The sequence below is a fragment of the Otolemur garnettii genome, unplaced genomic scaffold (genome assembly GCF_000181295.1).
Source record: "Otolemur garnettii isolate 467f Iridium unplaced genomic scaffold, OtoGar3 scaffold00016, whole genome shotgun sequence".
Classification (NCBI taxonomy): domain Eukaryota; kingdom Metazoa; phylum Chordata; class Mammalia; order Primates; family Galagidae; genus Otolemur; species Otolemur garnettii.
Window position 1 is genome coordinate 22051302 of NW_003852411.1, and position 20404 is coordinate 22071705.

Consider the following 20404-nt stretch of genomic DNA (forward strand, 5'->3'; position numbering starts at 1 on the left):
ATCAACATGTTTCTGCTTTTCCTTTTTTTTCTTTTGAGACAGAGTCTCACTTTGTCACCCTTGGTAGACTGCTTTGGCATCTTAGCTCACAGCACCTGGGCAGCACTCCTTAATTCTTGGATTTAAGCGATTCTCTTGTCCCACCCTCCCAAGTAGCTGGGACTACAGGTGTCTGCCAAAATGCCCAGAAATTTTAGGGCTGGGGTCTCACTGTGTAGCTCAGGCTGGTCTGGAACTTGTGAGCTCAAGCGACCCACCCACCTCAGCCTCCCAGAGTGCTAAGATTACAGGCATAAGCCACCAAGCCCAGCTTTCAAAATGATCCATGTGATGCTGGAGCTGTCAGCTGGTAATTTCTGGGAGAGATGCACATGCAGTAAATAAGCTAAAATATGGATATTTACCCAATACGGTGGCTTCAGCAATGTTCCAGTTATAAAAGCCAGGTCTGAACAACTGCAATCATAATTCTACCAGACTGTAGTGCCATATCTACAGCTATGGATATCCAGGTTTGTAGAGCAATTGCCTGGTTTTTGCTTAGCTAAGTCAATGAGGAGCCAGCCAACTCCACGGAATTTTAAATTAAGTGAAAGCTCTGTTATAAATATACGGCTTCACAATGCTGGATGGCCACACGTACTCTACACATGGCAGTATTACTCAACAACCGAAATAATAATATGAAATGACTCTTCTAACTCCAATTACTAATTTCCTTCTTCTCCCTTTAGCAGCAGTGACGCTATACATTGCAGGGTTATTACTTCACTGCATATTGAACCTTTGGCCTAGTGACTTATCCCTTGAGGCATGCTATCATCACTAAGAAATGTTATCCCTGTCACATCTTCTTGCTTAATTGTGGGTCTATTTTAGGTTCCTGGAGTCATTTGGCTTGGAAGAACTCTCATGTGTGATCTTTGAACAAGCCTACAGGTTTAGTCGTCCTTGAGCTCACACTGTCAGTTCCATTTATATCTTGTTCTGGGTTGGACAACGATTATTGCTCCATTGGTTCAACCTCACCTTGAATAACAGGTAATGAGCTCTCACAATTATAATGTTCTCTACCTAAGAAGATAGTATTAACCCTTTTGTCAAAAAGTCTGCCCTTAATTTTTCCAACATTCGATGGGGTTTACACTCATGAAAATCCCAGTAGGTCTCTACTGTAAATCACTGACATATAAAAACCTCCCCTCTTTCCAATTCACTCTAGCCCAGGAAACTATATATTTTTTGAACTCAAGATTTTTTATTTTGATTGTGTGTATGTTGCCCCCAATTCAGTGCTAAAGACAAATTGAAAAATACGGTGTGCACAGATTGCAAAACAACTGGATAGAATATTTAAAGTTAGGGGTGTTCTAAAAGTCGGGGAGTTCTGGAGGATGCATCTACGTGTGGTGTTTCAACAACTGTTTTTGCTTCATATTAGTAAGACACTACGTTCTGTTTTAGCCTTTGTTTTGTGAGCATAAAGTTTATTGTTTCAATTAGACTATAAGCTTCTTAAAAGACAAAAGGCACCTGTCATACACCCTCTTGCATCGCTTTGTCCAGGTAGGCAAGCTACACTCATTTGTTCGAGCAATTGAATAAATAAATGATAACTATTTTTAAGACAGCTGTTTGGGATTAGGAACATGCAAAAGGAGCTCGAAAGTAAGGTAAAGGCAGACCGCAGAATAGAGTCCCCCTTCATCCTTCCAGAGAGCAGCTCAAATCAGGCCTGGGGTAGATCTATGTTGAGAAGGGGTATAATTACCCTGGTCCAGAGTGGCCCCAAGTCTTGTCTGGCAGATGGAGTTATATCTATCAGGGCCTCTTAAAAGGCTGACTTGGCCCCTTAGAAATATAAAACCCAAAACATCATTTATAAAGGTCACTGGGAATGGCCTGGGTCAGAATAACCTGAGTCCGTTTTGTGCCAATGCCAGGGAAGGGGAAGTGGCTGAATACTTGGATAAGCTCCTTGAGAGTACTATGCGGCTACATGCACACAAAGAGTAAGAGGTTTATAGCTGAATTTTTACTCTGTAATTCAAATGCCAATTCAGCAATGAAACGGGCTGTAGGAATTCCAATCAGAGATTATCATTTCACTTGAAAGCCAGCTGTGCTTTCACTGAGTACAAAGATTTACCACCTGTAGGTGCTGTAATGCAGCAGAGGTGAAAAACTCAAGTATGAGAACCATGCTTTAAGAAATTCTGCTTCTTGGAAACCCACAAAAATGACTCTCTCTTAAAAGTAATAAGGAGTTAGGATATAAAAACCCTTAAATTGAGGAATAAAAATCACTACAATTTGATAAACACTATCTTTTAAACTAGAACAAGTGAGGTAGCATAAACTGGCTCCTAAATAACTTTTCACATCATTAAGCACCCTGATACCTTTTTGCTGTCTCTCTTTGAGAAGGGGAAGCAAAAAAACATTTAGCACCAGAGGGAAAGCTCTGTGAAGGGCTCCAATAAATCTGCAGCAGTAATTTGGAACAAATAATCTTCTTCACAGAAATTAACAATTACTGTGTATTTGTGAATTTATAGATCAAAGCTTTTCCAAAGTACTGTATTTTTCTTTAAAGGGTCCTACCCTGGAACAGCCAGTACATATGGTCCTCACGCCAGTGAGCCCTCACTTCTCACTCATGCGTGCTTCTTCCTCCCACACATGGGATACAGCTGCCTTTGTGTAAAACTGATGCAATATAATTTTGTCACTTATATCATCACCTGAGCACTCAGATACCACCCTAGGAAAGCACAGCAAGATAACAATTTTTCAAAATAAATTTCAGTGCATGTTTTATACTGATATTTGAAAGTATCTACCTCTTTCATACACACACACAATCCCTGAATGAGTTACAAAGCAAAATTTCCAAGTGGAGGGATACGGTGAACTTCACAGGCTGAGATATACACATAAGAGATACATCTGGAGCATAGAACTGCAACTTTACTAGCACGTTAAATTTAAAATGAGCGAGGTGCCCAATAAGCCACTACTGAAATCTCTGGCACTCAGATTCCTCGTTGTAAAATAAGGTGATTAAAGCAGATGATCTCTGAGGTCCGATCCATATCATTTCTTTCATGGTTCTCACTTCTTCATATATTTTATAAGTACTTAGACTAAGAAGATTGTACACACATACCTGTATTTAACCAGTGTTTAAAAAAAAACCTTACTTATTAATGAATTTTCCTTAACAGAGGCTCATACACATACCACAAGGAGATCAAAGATGCATTATTGCCAGACAGTTTAAGAATATATACTCAACTTTTGAAACTTCTTGTTAAGATAAATGAAAGACCATGCTAATAAATACGTCAGATTTTATTCCTTAGAAAAATAAGTGTTTTGAACAATAAAGCTTTCAGTTTTTATGTATGTCATTCATAAATAAAAACACAACTATATATATAAATGCTTCTGTTTAGAGAAGTTAGTAACGGGAAGTTAAACTTTCAACTCAAATATATAATACAAAAAATACAAAGCTCATTCATTTTATAGAATATTTTCACCACAAACCCATTTAAAAATAGGATGCCCCTAACTTGTTCAGAAACTTTTAATGGATATTACACTTGCTCTTATCTTCTTTGATGATAGTTTTTTTAAGACTTAAAATATAAAATTTTTACTTTTTAGAGTTAAAATAGATCATAATTTAATGTGATATTCACAGATTTTGTGACAGTTATAGTTACATATTCACATATAGCACAATGTTATGGTCAAGAATTAGCCATAGGAATTTAATAAACTAGTAAAGTAATAAGAAATCAGCATTTTAACAATTTAAATGCTTTATGACAGGATGACTTACAACCAACACAGCTGTAGATTAACTACAAAACATATATTTGTAGATAACTTTGGAATGAAAATACATCAGTTTTCAGATAATCAAAAGCAGTAATAAGATTCTCTTTATTATTTTCAGCTTCACTTTAGAAATGTTTTCATTGTCTAAATCAACATTTGATTAAAGACAATATATTAATAGTAAAATTACTATATATAGTAGGTCTGTGTATCAACTGACCAAACTCAGATTGTAAATGAAAGCCATTCAAAGGCAAATTGAAGACAATAGTAATGTTGGTTTACGTCGCCTGGTTCTTTATGTTAACTGGAATTTCCAAGATGCGTTTTGCAACTCAAGTAAGCTCCAGATAGGTTATTCAACCTGCTACTTTTTCTTTCCTTCTTGCCCTTCTTTTTTCACATGGTAATTTTTGTGTCCTTTAATTGATTATATAAACTAAAACTTCCATTCTCAATTATCTTCTCCCAGATGAAATTAAATGAGTTTGATTAGGTACTAAGAATCATTTTTCATTTTACTTTTCTCTATTTACCTGGTCTAAAAGCACTCTAACCATATAGGTTTCTCCCCCATCTTATTGAGTCACTTATTTTCACCTAGTAATAAGGATAAAAAGAATACTGAAAAAACTGAAACAAAATCAAGGTGAAATATGCCCCAGATAGACAATTACTGTCATTTGGGACTTTAGAATGGTGAAATGTATTAACCTATGAAAACTAATCATGGATTCAAAATTAACACTGATTTAAAGAGGCTTTTACCAGAGGTCAGGGGACAATCTACTGCCAGAAGTATTCTTTACCAAATACTGCATTATAGTTGAAAAGAACACTACACTTCATGTGCCCAGAGCAGATGAATTATCATTAGCATTTTGATTTGGGCCGTCAGGACTATGAGGGATGCTACTGGAATTTGTACATTGTTTGTCTACAGTTGGGGAAACAGCTTGTTCTTGATGCTTTTTGTTCTCTTTAGCAAATCCTAACGTCACACTCTCTCCAGCAGGCTGAAATGGCCTTTCTAAATCAACTATTTGCTTCCCTGTGCCTGCTTCTTGTTCGTGCAGCAATCTTTCTACCTCCACTTCGAGCTCCAAAGCCTCCTCATCAGCTTGTACATCCAACTGGTGCATCAACTCCTCCAGCTTCTTGGCCTTTCGGAGCTCATTTTGCTGTATGATTGTACAAAGGTGTTCAGTGAGTTGCTCTTTTATCTCAGTCTTGCGCTGTAGATCTAGCTTTGCTGTAACGTACTCTGTTTCAGCCTTGTCAAATCGCTTCCTGTAAGGATGGGTTGAAAGATTGTTCTCTTAGTTTTCCACTGAAGAGGATATTCAAAAGATAATAAGTAAACTCCAAAATTGGGAGAAAAATGTATGGATATTAATACTTTACAAAGTAGGTTATGGCTGCTGAGCTTATTTGTATTTCTCCCATATAACGACATTTTTCTGTACTCATTTCTTCTTTCCAAAGCTGTGCCTGAGTGAAGGCAGGCTACGAGGGTTAATTCAGGGATGTGCTAGTTCCCAGGGAAAAGGGCGACCCTGATTTATAGTGTTTGCCAGTTTCTGTGGTATAAATAAAATACTATTACCTTGGCCAATTTCGAGTTACCAAGGCAATATCATTAAATGCGGAACTGGGAATAGATACACAAAATCTGCTCTCATGAGCCACTGCAAGCTAGCTCCAGCACACGACTGGTTAAATTTATGAGAAGTAAAACAACAAGAGACAGAGAAAGTGAAAAATCTGTATCTCTTAATTAACAAATTAGAAGAGAAAAATTGTGATGGAAGAGAGGGATATGGATAGTGGTGGGAAGCTGAAAAGAAATGGGACGCAGCACATCCAGCACATGATACTGGGTAAGAGCAAGAACTAAATATCAAGCAGAATAGAAAATTTCAGTACAGCTATAGACAGGATTCCTCAACACAGTCAATACTGATGATTTGGGCCCTATAATTCTTTGTTGTAAGACACTGTCTTGCATGTTGTAGGATGGTAAACAGCATCACACCACTGGCTTCTACCTACTAGTTGCCAGTGCCACTCAGAAATTGTGACAACCAAAAATGTCTGCAGATATTCCCAAATGTCCCCTAAAGGGATAAAACTGCTTCCAGTTGAGAATCCTTGGGTTAAGCTGTTCTCATGCCCCTCCACTCAGCAACAGACTACTGTTACACTTTTATTAGGAAATTTTATATATTTTACACATACGTAAATTCTAATGCTAGGAAATGCCAGTCTATTTGAAGTAGGGCAATTTTACTGGTGTATTGGGTCAGTACAAATAGAAAAGTTACATCTTGGTTCACTGTCTTTTCCCTTTTCTATACATTATAACTTGTTGCTTTTCTTTTCGCAACAAGAGGTTTCTCTCTTTCAAGAATAAGGTTGATTCCCAATTACCAGCTAGTTTTTCAATTTAATTGCCACTAACAGTTGTGAAGGCCATGCTGCCTGCCTGTTATGCCTGCCTATAACAACTCAATATAATAAGTAGTTTCTAGTACAACAAGAGTTACAGCAAAAAAGAAACTAGTATATCTCTTCATCTAAGATTCTCTGTCTTAAAAGGAAATAATAATGAAAAAAAAAGGCAAAAGGCTTTGCATTTTATTTATTTTATTTCAAAGACTAAAGAGTTCAAAACCTTCCTCTGCCATTCCTCTGTGTGGACCTAATTTGGTCATGGATTTTTTTAGATGCAAAGAATAGATATCCAGTTAAACTAGCTCAGGTTAAAAAAGGGGGGTGTAACTACTTTTATTTTTCCCATTGTAGGACACAAGAGGCAATTTCATAGGCATGTCATCAGAATCAAAGGCTATTCTCTTCAATGCTTAGAAGCCACATAGTTTCTCTCACTTCACTTTTCCTAGTATATCCATCCCAATATGGCCACCAGCTGTGCTCTATATCAAATTCACTCCACTAAATCCCTCAGTGATCCAATTCAAATCCAATTCAATAATTTCAGAGGGAGAACTCAGGTCAGCCTGGCTCATCTCAGTTTAAACAGAGCTCTTAGTATCAGGCCACTCCATGACCCATTGTTCAGCCTATGGATTGAAGGTACTGGAGTCCATAACCCATCTTTGTTTTAATCAGGTGTGCCCCAGAGTCGGCATTATGAGTACAAACACCCAGTTCCTATGCAGGGTTAAGGAAGAGGCATACACTGATTGAAAACTCCAGTACAGTGATTATGGGCAGTTACTTCAGGTGAGTCTCGGTCTTGATCTTGGTCTATCTGTAGAAGAGTGAGGATAATAATACCTCATAGGAGTGTTAAGGTTAAATAGCATAAATAGGGCAAATGTCTAGCCCAGTGCCTGGTAGGTGCTCAAGAAACATAACTTCCCCTTCAGAGAAGATCAAAAAGTATTGTTACTATATTAGTAAACACGTATCTAAATTTAAGATTATAAAAAATTTAGGGACCTTATGTTTATCCTTAGCAATATTTGTTTACATAATATTCATTTATGTTATTTCATTCCTTTTTTTACTGTCACCTAGTAAATACAAGAATAAAAAAACTTATTATTTTTATGTTAAAGGAACTATTATAATCTAAAGAATCTCCGTTGGATGCCTGGTCCCCTACACTTACACACTTTACAACATACAGCTATATGTTGTCTACAGATTTTCTTACATCAAGCCAAGAACTCTGACAACTTTCTCCATAGGTGTGTTCCTTCCCCTCCACCCTTTTCCCCTCAACCTCCTTTCTCTGTAAGTTTGTGGTCTCCCTAAGCTAGTCAAAGTCAACTAGTAGAGATTTACAGACTAGGCTCATGAATACTGAACTGAAATTAACATTTGTAAATCGGTCCCTAGGTTTCCACTGATTTTTCACCCTGGATAAATCACTAAAGATTTTTGTATTCTGTTTGTTTATTTAAAGTCCTTTTGGGCAAAAACATGCATATATATTCTCCTTCAGATTGATTTATATCTAAAATATTAATTAGTTTTACAAACTACACTACTGGCCTGCAGGCCAGATGGATAACACCAAACCAGAGTAGGATAACATACTCTGGAATAAAATAGTAAGGGCATTATATGTAACACAGTAAGACACAGTAAACTGGAAATGTAATTATGGGATTGCTTTGTTATTTTAAAGAAACATTGAATGATTTAATGAATGTTATTTAAAGGACTCTAGAAATTGTCTCTTGGTTTTAGCATCCTTGAAATTATTTTTTTTTACCTCAGTATCTATTAAAAACATATTCATTAACCCTCAGTAATACCAGTTTCCACTGATCCATTTTTAGTTGTTCGGTTCCTTTTCTGAGCAGTTCTATTTTTAATGAATTAACATATTACAATTTTTAACCTTTCTTAAAAAGTTAGAAGTTTGTCAAATAAGAAAGAGAAAATAGTACTTCTTTTAAAAAAACAATAAAATGAATTACATTTTGTAATCATTAGATGGGTCCAATGGACGGACTCTTTTATGAATCTAAGATACATTAAAGAATTATAACTACTAGTATTTTTCCTATATTTTGAAACATCTTGCCATTTCATCATTACTCACCATTTATTCACATTTACACTAAAAAATTAAAATAATAATAACCCAGGAAATAATATAATGACTTAAAAGAATGAGGCAATAATAAAATAAATTATCACTGCTACATTTTATTACTGTGTTGTCCAAGATGTTATATCACCTCCAGAAGGCATAAAAGGAGACTGAAAACCCCATCTTTGTAACTTGTTCTTAGTTGACATTGAACACAGTGGAGAATCACTATTTATTTGTAAATTTTCTTCACATATGGTATTAGCAAAGTAGAGAAAACGAACAGAGGAAGACATTTTGCCATTGTTAGACAAATCAAAAGATAAATGCTGTGGTAGGTTTAAAAAAACCAACCTCCCTTCCTGGTCCCTGAAACCTGTGTGTATCACTTCATATGACAAAAGAGTGGAAATTAACTTATGTGGCAGAAGATGTGATGAAGGTAAGGATTTTGAGAGGCATTTACTCCAGATTATCCACTTGGGCCCTAAATGCAAACACATGTATCTTTTTAGCAGTGAGGCAGAGGAAGTTTTGAGAGAGAAGAGGAAGCAATGTGACTATGGAGTACAGACTGGAACAGTACAGCCACAACCTGATGAGTAACTACAGACACCAGATGTTGGAAGAGGCAAGGACTGGATCCCTAGAGTCTCTGAGGGAAGCACAACACTGCTGACACTTTGATTTTGGATGCCTGGCCTCCAGAAATGAGAAGAAATTACTTTCATTTTAATCCACCCAGTTTGGCGTTATTTGGTATAGCAGTACTAGGAAACTAATACAAATGCAGAGTCACACTCTAGAGTTTAGTAGTGAAACTCAGGTTAAGTAAAACCTCAGACTAAGAGTCTTCATAAAAATACATCCTAGGTGAATTTTCCCATTCAAGAATCAATGAGTAAAAAATATATTTCTAAGGATAAAAAGGAAATATGATATTCTCAGAGTTAATCATTTCACCAGGAAGAACTTAATCACTCAATATTTTACAAATATCAGGTTCATCCTGTGTTGCTAAAAGAATGTAACTCTATTCTCTCAGCTAATTATGTTTCTGAATCAAACATTACTTGATATAAAGAGGTTGGTTTACTATGCTTAAAAATTTTAAGTAAAGTTGCTTTTTGCAATCCCTTTTATTCTTATTTCTGTAAATTATTCACAAAATGGTTAAAAATATTTTCGTGTTTTTGTGTGTGTGTATGCATGAGGGCATCTATTAAACTCAGACGGTAAATAGTGATTCAAAAAAATGTTGTACATGCAGCCACGTTCAGTTTTATAAGCTGGTCTGCACAACATATGGCAACATTACAATCAGAGCTGTGAACAGTAGCAGTAGCAACTCTCTCAAACTGGCTGACTCAAAGAGCCAGTCTCCCTAGTGGTGTCTATCCTACACAGCTCTACAAAAGCCAATTTTAAAGCAAATTCTGGCCTATCTGCTATCCAAGAACCTTTTTCGGACTAGCACTGTACCAAGCACTATAGAACTAAGGTATTATTTTTATTAAAAAAGGAAAAATCAAGGAAACCTCCTGCAGAAACTTACTGCCTTGGGATTATCTTCTAGTGGAAATCTGAACAATGATTTTATATTACCAACCGCAAAATTAGAAAATGTTATCCTTATCTTATACATGAATAAGACATAACTCTGGTTCAAGTCCTAATTATCTGTGGCCTTAACTAAAGAGCTTAGGTTTTTAAAAATAGCCTCACGCAAAATCTACAGAGGGTGCCAAAAAAATGTATACACATTTTAAGCAAGGAAAAAACTGTGTTACATTTGTAATACTCGAGTCATGTTTGACTTCTGCAACTACAAGACGAGCTCAATGTGACATGTATTCATCTTATGTTATTGGTATTTATTGTATTACAATTCTAATAGTTTTTTTTCCCTTTCTTAAAATGTGTATAATTTTATCGGTACCTTCTGTATATTCAACTGTCATGAAAACCTGTCATCTTTAGCTTATTAAAGTTGTAAAAAAATCATTAAACTTTTATTAAGCATATTTATGTGTTACAGGATGTGTTCTCCTTTAGCTAGTAATCCCACTTTCAAACTATGCCTTTCTTATATAATGTTCAATATAAAATGGCATCCTTCTCCAGCCTCCACTAGGACAGAATTAAAATGTAATTAGATTACTTTTCTGTTGCAGTACCCAGTAATGTACCTCATAATATGAATTATTCATACAAAAGGCTACAAAGGCATAAAAATGTTCCTCTGGCAAACTTATGTTGCAGAGAATAAAATCAAGGCTTAGTTTAATCTTAATAGAATCTTACTTATAGCCTTAGTGACCTCATTAAAGGAAATCTGGAACCTCCAGTTATCAGCTGCGGATGGCATTAATTTAGGCAGTTAATTAGTAAAGACAACCCATTAAGTCTAACAGCACACGGTCAAACAACAATTACAAAACTCACAAGGACAACCACAAACCTCTTTCTTAAACACTAAACAGTGAATTAAAAACCACAATCAGGCATTTCCGCTTTATTAAATTGTTATATAAACATTCTGATGTTGTGGTTTACCCTGGACTAATGAGGCATTCTGATTGATTTCTAGTGTTACAGAGAAAGATGCAAAACTGAGTCATTAACACAGCATTCCCTTGTGAAAAAAGACAAACCAGGATGATTAAAGCAATGTTGAAAGGACTGAAAACCCTAAAATTGGACATAATTTTTTGCCCTTTTATCTGTCTGCAAAGTCCATGTAATTCTTTACATGTGTTAGTTCATTTTAAAAATACTCCATGATGATTTTTTTCTCTTTAAAAAAATGCCAGTGTTTGAAACCAAACAAACATGATATCAAACCATTTTGTACAGAGTATAATGGAAAAGAAAAAAGTAAGAGAAAAACTTTCAAGTTTCCAAGACAGAGTGCTTTCTTTAAAATATTCATAAGCTTTAAAACAACAAGAAGATCCTCTTACTCTGATAAAACTGAAATGAGAACTAGGTTTCAATCGCATAAGGACCATTACATAATCAAACATTTTAATGGAAATAACACAGACTTGGTCCTAGAATAACAGAATTTGGGGGTAAGTCATCAGACATTTTACTTTGCTAGAGTGAAAGATCCTAGAAAGAGTTTCAAACATTAAATAGCTGATTATTTACCAGGAGAGACTAAAATGTAAATAAATAATGCAAGAACTAATCTAATGGGCATGTGAACCAAGATAACTGGCAGGGAAAAGTTAAGGAAAGACTTTGAAGATAAGAAGATGACTGAGCACAAAAGAGGAATAAATATAGCACCTCGTGGGGTTGTATTTATATATATTAAATATGTTGTATTTACATAAAAGCTCCTGGACCAGTGAGCAACAAGCAATGAGCATTAAATTGGACTCCGTGTTCATAGTTCAATTTCCCCAACTCACCGGGCATATGAATAGTCCAGGCTGGCCTGATCGATCCGGTTCCTGAGGATTCCAATGTCAGCCGACACCATGTCATCTAAAGCCTGTAACTCCTTCTGGATCCGCTTTAGTTTTATGGTCTCTGCCTGCGTTCTTTTGGATCTAGAACATTAGTAATATGAGTAGGAAAAATAAAAACATTTTAAAAACATGTATCCATATATAATAAAAGTGAAAAGGCAATATACTAATGTATATGATTATAATTTATGAATTTTTATAAAGTAGAAAAAATGAGAAAAATTCAAATAAAATAAATGCTAGCAACATTTGAACTTTTTTCTTTATTTTTCAAAATTTTCTATTGTAACACATTATGTTCACAGGGTAAAAAGATTTTTAAAAATTCCCAATATTAACAGTCTATTTGTAGATCGATACTCATTCAGTCAGGAGAACAAACACTAAAAGAATCTATCTGCATTCCCTTTACACTGGAAATCCAACACAGCTTTCCAAATTTCTACTCCGAAATTCTTCTTGCTAAACCCATTTTCATTTGCCTGATACTTACCCGACATCAAGAAGAGATGCCTGAATTAAACATTTCTTTGTATGTCTGAAACATCTATTTGGTTTTAACTTATTTAGGACTCACGTCCCCAAACTTTTATCACTTTGATTCTTGTTCTTCAGGCAGAACTACAGATCCTCAAAAATCTTGTGTGGCTCAAAACCAAAACACTCTTTTCTTTCCATGTTAAAAAGCACATCCAACCCCTCATCATCTTTCACTCCTCTCACCACCCCTCAAAGACAATACATACTTAAGAAACAGAACAAGCAAATATAAAAGCAAACCTTTAATCATGATCTCACTCATTTCAAAATTTTACACACATTCTCAAGGGAGAGGAAAACCCTCCACATAAAATCACTATATTGCAAGTTACACTCTCCTGATTTCTACTCCATTACGCAATACCCTTCCCTTTCTACCTAGACAGGTTCACTTCCCAGTATGAGTCTTTTCCTTCAAGTCCTTCACTCTCCTTTTATTAATAATTCAAACATGCTGCATTTCCTTCCATTTCTGTTAGATCAGTACTCTGTCTTAAAGCAAAAGCACTTAGAGGAATGCTGAACCTATAAAGCTTTTTGTAAAACCCCTAATAAACAACCCCCCCACCTCTTCCAAACTAAAGACTAACATTTTATTTTTTAATAATTACTTGTGAGATTTTTTAAAAGGGCGCACTACTCATAGCAGAAAAAAATTTCAAATATACATATCACTCTGGCAGACAATATTCTGAATTACTCTTACACCCACCTACCTTCCCCCTAACTCTTTCCCTCCCTCTACACATACTCCAGCTTCAAGCAATAACAGTTTTGTCAGACTTTTCTGGAGGTCAAAGAAGAAAATGTCACTGAATACGTGCTTACATTTAGTTCTGGCTATCTCTAACTACGGCCTTCTTGCCAATGCTTAGTTTCCCAAGGGCACAGGAGATTGGACAGGAACTACAAATGAAGTGGGCAGAAGGAGTGTTGGGGGATGGGAAGAGTGGCTCCAATGGGAATGCTCCTCTTGGGCCCTGGTACAATGCAGTAAATGGGAAGGGATGGCTGACAGACACTAGGAGACAAAGGAAAAACTGAATCTCACGTAGTACTCATAATAGGGACCCCAAGTCATCAATAAAAGTCAAATTATATCATGTATCTTCTATGAGCGGAGGTAGGGTAAATTATTTTGAAAATGCCCATAGGAAACACAATTAAGATCTGTAAGGATATAGGTCACTTACGTGGAATAACCTTATTTATCTACATGTCAGGTGATTAAGGGCTCCCCATGTCAAATTAAAACCCGCATTGTTGCTAATTCACACATACTGAGAGCTATTAACTGCTTCCCTTATGAATGTGTATGTGCTTAAAACTGACAGTACTTTCGTTGGTCCTTCAGTTTTAATTGCAACTGTACTTCTACAGTAAACATGCTCTATGCTTAAAAAGTTCTCCTTAATAATTTAAAACTGGAATTTCAGTATCACTTACAAAGCACAATTTGTTTGCCAGCCTCAGAAGTTATGGTTGCAGAGAAAACATCAGTATATTAGAACAGATGTGGGAAAATAAATATAAAATATCACAGAACTGATTGTGGTTACAACACAACCTCTCCTGGTTCAGGTGCCTCACCTTTCTGCAATAGCTTTAGCCAAAAGAGCTTTCTTACGTTTATTTTTCTCTTCCATTAGCCGTTGCTCTTGTTGGAGGACTTCCCAACGAGATTTTTCTTGCCTGGGGAGCATAAAAATGAGTTTATGAAAGAGACTGCTACCCTATCCCACACCTTACCAGTCTCAGTTCCCTAAGTATAAAATTTAATCAAGAAGATTTATGTATATTTTCTTTCAAAAGTCCTCTTAAGAAACCCATGTGCAGTTCATTATTTTGTTCTAATAGGAACAGACTATGATCTGAAGTAAAGAGGCTTATATAAATTGGACCCTTGAAATTCATTATATGTACATAATCTAGGAACCCACAAAGTGGGAGCCAGAGTGCTATGGCATTTTTTTTAGCAGTACAGAGAAATTCATGTAAGCTAATTATGTATTATATGCAAAATAGAGACCAAAATAAATTGGTTTGTAGTTGATGTCATGTTATTTATACATTTTAGTACTATAATGAAAGTCTCTACCACTTCATCCTTCAGACAATAACCAGTGTTTATTTCATACATTTTCTTCCAATTTGCTCCCCTTTTTCCAACTCTTAGATAACAAAACAAAACTCTATGAGCTAAGACTGGAATGCTGGGCTAAAGAAAAACTTCGAAGATCTAAAATCCTGTATTGTCTGTCCAATTCTGAAAGCGAGAGACTAAAATTTGCAATGAAGTCATGAATTTGATGTCAACTCAAATTAAACAAGGTGATGGCACAACTATTTCTTACAGCCATTATACCCCAAGTCTCTATCCCCAAACCTAGTAACCACTTTCAAAATTGTCTTTCCTTCTCCCTACCTACAGCTTCTGCCTTCAAGGTCAGAGTGCTCATTTCTCATTTTTGCTATTGCAGGCATCTCTTCAACAGGCCTCTCAGTTCCAGCTCACCCTGCATTCTCACCCAAATGATCAATCGCCAACACTGACACCTGGAATTTCTTCAATTTCTTTGATTGAGGCCTTTCTCTCACATAGGTCTTGGTGGTATCCTGGGGTATGAGTGAAACTGTTAGGCTTCCAGTCCTTCCCTACCACTTTACTGTTGTCTGGCTTATCCCTTTCCTCTCCCAGAGAAGTAAGACATCATCTCTGGGCACTCTCTATGACATAACTCTCCCTTCCCCTTTTGACAAGCTCAGAATTTCTCTTTTACATGAATGATTTCTCAGATTATGTCTCCTATGAAAATTCTTCCAAGCACCTAAATAAGTAATTTTCCTAAAGACAACCAATCTAAATTGTCCAGCTCAATTTAAACTCATTTACTCCACTTGCCTGAGGCCTTTGCTGGTAACTTACACTTAAAGATATTTAAATGTGTGCACTTGTCTAATATTGGTTTCATAATTCATATGGTTTTATATCTCTTGTCAAAATGATTTCCTAGTTGAAAACCTCTAAGGTTGGCAGGAAACATTTTGAACTCACAGTATATTGTCTAGATCAGCAGAGATTAGAGGATTATCAGTAAATAGGGAAAATGTAAAATACTTTGAAAATGACTCAGAAAAGGGAAAACAGAAATGAATGCCATTCTTTCTCCCCATGAGTGATAAATCAGGAAGAAACAACAACAACAACAACAACAAAAATATATATATATATGAGCTACCAAATAAAAAATCTTTTAAGAATTCACAAATCATAGAATGGCACTTTCCAGAAAAGTGTGGCTAAATTATGTAGGTAGTTATTAATACAAAAAGAAAGAATAAAAAGAAATCTAATGATGCAAGTGAATTATATAAGTATTCCCCTCAATTTCCTATAATCTCTGTTGACCATCCTTTCATATCTCTTCACAAGAACCCTTTTTTTTGACCAGTGGAGATGCAGCTTGGAAGTTAAAAACTAGGGTCAATTTGGGGGAGAGTAAGTACTATGCAAATAGGAACTGATTCTGGTGACTGTGAAGGGCACAGCTTTTGTATCCAGACTGACTTAGATGTAGTAACAACTCTACTACTTAGTAACTGTTTTTTAGCTTTAGGAAGATGGTATCTTTTCTGAGTCCCTGATACGTCATCTACAGAGTTAAAATAATAAATGTGCATTGTAACCCTGTTATGAAGACTAAGTGGCATAAAACATATAAAGTGTCTACCAATGCCTGGCTTATAATATATTTAGGTGGTAGTTATTTATCAATAGTTTATTCATCATGTTTCTATGCTTGAATATAAAACAGAGAAAATGCTAAAACAAACTATGTAGTACTTCCTTAAAGACCAGAGGGAAAAAGGGGTAAAATGAAAAGTCTCATGGATATATAGACTTACTAACAATTCCATTTTCTTTTTTTCCAATTTGCAGTCTGGCTTTGGAGATGGAATCTCAACATTTTGGGGAACATCATGGGAATTCTCGAGTCCTGATTCCCCTGCTTGACTTTCAATACCCTGTGATCCTCCATGACCAATGGGAAAGGTGAGGGTAAGAGGATTAGGAGGAGTAGGGGAAGAAAAATGTGCTTTTCGAGTGTGAAGTCTCTGTTCTGGTGCAGAAAGCAACTGCTCTGGAGGTCCTGAAGTTGATCCATCTTGAAGCCCAAGTTTTCGGCTTTGCTCTAGAAGGGCTTTTTCTCGCAGAAGTTGTTGTCGACTTTTCTTCACTGGGAGACGCCGCTGTGATTCAAACGGATCTATAGAAAGGAAAATGGAATACAATTCCTTTGTGTGAACAATAATTAGAATTTCTCTAAGCAAACAAAACATTAACAAGAAACTCTGATAATTCTAGAGGTTCCCCCGCCTCATCCTCTATCTTGAAAGCCATCTTTCTATGGTTTCAATAGTTGTCACATCATACTGTTAATATTTAAGAAAAGCGGCCCTGGCTCTTAGTTTATTGTTAAGGAAAATACTATTCTCCGTGAGTTAGGCCTTAAGATGCAAACCAACCTCTTTGTCAACTTGATTTGAAAGAATCAACTAATTTGGACCAAATTAGGGAAATGATTGAATTCCCTAGTATGTCTTAAATTGGATTTATGGTTCTGTCTGCTCCCCTGAAACAAAATGCTGGCTGAATTATCAAATGGGATTCCCCTCTCTTAAATTTAACAGCTGTTTTGGTAATTTTTAGATGCTATCACAGATATATAATTAAGTGAAATCTCTTATCTCTTACCTAAACCATTTTCTTTCATCTGATAAAACAATCCAACGTTGTATTTCTCAAAGTATAGGCAGGCTCTAATCAATGCATACAAACTTATTTAATAGTAGCCTGAATAAAATATAGTGGAAGATAAAACTGGAAGAAAAACAACTTTTAAAAGAATAAATGAAATCGTACTACTTCTATTACTTTTTGGATTGCCCAAGACAGAGCAACAGCTGGAGGGCAGACAACTGGAGGATCTGACTCACATTCATATTAAATCTAAAAAATGCCTGGGAAATGAAGTTATGATGAGTCCTTGTAAATGAACAATACAAAGAGAACTTTTAAATTCTACATATTGACCTCTGAAACAACATATGCTTATTATTTAAACTTCCTAAAGTATAGTTAAGAGCTCTGGACACAGTCCCAGCTTTGCTTCTGTCCAGCTCAGTGACCTTGAGCAAGTCAAATAATTATTCAGTATCTTAGCTTCATCATCTTTTCCAACTGTTTGAAAATTACATGCTGTACTCAACACATTGAGTTGTTCTAAGAATTGAATGAGATATAAACAGAAAATATTTTTTAAAAGACCAAAGTACTATCAAAGGCAATTGCCATTGTTGATTGTAGCCAGAAACACCAAGTTTCTCCCTGTATCTTGCAACTGGAACTTTTTCTTGGCTACTGATCTTTAACTCACACCATCAGAACATGTCACTGGGCCGGGTTACCTCCCTGATGAACTCATTAGCTGAATAATTAATGTCCTCTGAAATACAGTTCCATTAGCTTCTATAATTTTTTCTGGCATATTTATAGAACCTACCACCTATGAGACAGAAAATACCGATTTTTTCATTCCAAAATGATCAACAAATCAGGACACTTAAAAACAAAACATACTGTTTTCCATACTGTGTATTGGGTACTGCAAACACTAAGGAGACTATGGCACACTGTGGAGCATAAGTTTACTGTAAAGGGGACAATTCACGGTCCTCTCTAAATTAAACATTTTACATCAGAATAGCCAAACATTTTGATTTTTCACAATTAAAATTCAGACTTTTATGTAAAATGTCTTATGTTTTTAAATGTAGGGAACTGTACCATTCAGGAAACCTAGATTACGCTATAGTGGGAAATCTAGCAGTTTTAAACCACGAAGGTTTATTTCTCATTAATGCCATGTAGTGACTATAGGTCAGCAGGGGGGCTCTGCTGATTAATCTCTCAGGGCTCTAAGCTGACTGGAGAGTCACCAGTTAGCAATGCCAGCAACCATGACCCAGGAGAAGAGAGAGCTCAGGACTCACTCTGCAGCGACATAATACTTCTGCTCACAATCCAATGGCCAAGGTACATGGCCCATCCCAAACAAGGGCAATAAGCACATGCTGGTTTAGCAAACAGTACTAATGATTATTACTATTATTAACTTAAAAAGAAATTTAAAGATTAGGTAATGAGAAAGAGAGACAAACAGACAGACACAGAAAAGATGAAGCCAAATACATTTTTGGGTTAAATTAAGCCAATGGTTCACTGCAGTGGTTCTCAACCTTCTAATGCTGTAGCCCTTTAATACAGTTCCTGTCGGTCGCGACCCGCACTTTGAGAACCCCTGGTCTACTGGTTTGTGATCTCTATGCTGTACCTGTTACTTAAGCCCTACGCCCTCCACACACAAGAAAATCTATCATTTGAATCATGTGCTGATCATTCCCTTCCTTCCCTAAGTCATATTGCAAATATAAATATTTCTAAAAATACCTATTTTTTTTAACTTTATAAAAAGGACTTCATGCTGTACATAATCTTTTTTTTCTTTACTTAACTATTGGTACTGCAGTTATTCGTTTTGTTGTGTAACTTTCCACCGTGAGAATAAACCAGTCGACTGATCTTCTTTCACTGCTGGACATTTAGGTTAGTTTTGGGTTTTTGTTAGTATCAGTGAATCTCACTGTTACATCTTGTCTTTTACATGTGCAAGGATTTTCCCTGGATATTATCTAAGAACCGATGGGCATAAAGTATAACTTAAGGATTAATGTCAAACTGCTATTCAAAGCGTATCCCCTCTAGCAATGTATAGGATCCCATGAATATACTTTCACTTCAGTAAGTGATAAATATTTTAATTTTGTCAGTCAAATGGGCATAACATGGTATCTCACTGAGCTCTTCATCTGCAACTCTCTGCTCTTTGGTGGTGATGCAAGCATCTCTTCAAATGTCTTTCTCTATAAAATATTCATGTCTTTTGTTGACTTTTCTTTGGGCTTATTTGTATTTTTTTAATTTATCAGCAGCAAACAATTAGAAAACATCATTAAAGAAAAGATAAATCAATAACAGAAATTATCACATATCCAGCAATGAATCTAACAAAAAGATGTTCAAGACCTCTACAGGGAAAACTCCAAAATGTATTAAAAGACATTAAAGAAGACCTAAATAAATGAAGAAATATGCCATGTTAGTGGTAGTGTTAATAACGTGAAAATATAACTGATCTAAGCAGTGAGTGCAATTACAATCAAAACTCCTGCTGTGTTTCCCATGAAGTTTAGTAAAATTAGTAAAAATGTTATATGAAAAGAGAAAGCAAGGAAACTTCTAAAGAACAACAACAAGGGAACTAGACTACTAGAAATAAAAAAGTAACATGAAGTTTGACGACAGTGCAGTCTTGTTGAAGGGAACAGACAAAACGACCAATGGTCTAGAACAAAGAAACTGACTCACACATACATGAAGCATTAGTATAAAGTAGAATTTAAAATCAACAGCCAAAGGAAGGATTATTTAATAAATCCACCTGGGGAAATGGTTATTTATATGGAAAAGGTAAAACTGGAGCCATACTTCATGCCATATTAAAAATGAAAATCCTTTCTTTTTTCAGGCCAACAATGAAAAATTTAATGTGAAATTAACCTGCATAAAATGAAAATCTCAGTTAAGGAAATTACATTTGAGAATGATGGAAAATGATCCCAGATGAAAGATCAGCGATGACAGAAAAAATATGGATCCAAGAGGTGCACCTAGACAGGAACTTTAGGAGAAGCCTCTCTTCACATAATGATCTTGCTCATTTTCTAGCATGTAGATCAGTTCTGGTTTGGGAATCGGATGCCCCAGTGAGATCAGGAGCCCACAGGTCTCCGTATTACCTCCCCACATAGGCAGGGTTCTCTGTGTCAGATCCAGTTGCCCCCA

At 35.9% G+C, this 20404-nt stretch overlaps 1 protein-coding gene across 1 annotated transcript in view; it reads right to left on the reverse strand.

The window, feature by feature from the left end:
* Positions 1-4600: 4600 nt before the first annotated feature.
* The window catches only part of GORAB (golgin, RAB6 interacting), a 19663-nt gene continuing 3859 nt past the window's right edge, over positions 4601-20404 (reverse strand). The window contains exons 2-5 of the mRNA XM_012802620.2: positions 16349-16706; positions 14029-14130; positions 11839-11979; positions 4601-5139 (exon numbers count right to left, since the gene is read on the reverse strand). Of these exons, the coding sequence (XP_012658074.1) occupies positions 4695-5139; positions 11839-11979; positions 14029-14130; positions 16349-16706 (1046 nt within the window). The 3' untranslated portion in view covers positions 4601-4694. The remainder of the gene's footprint in view (positions 5140-11838; positions 11980-14028; positions 14131-16348; positions 16707-20404) is intronic.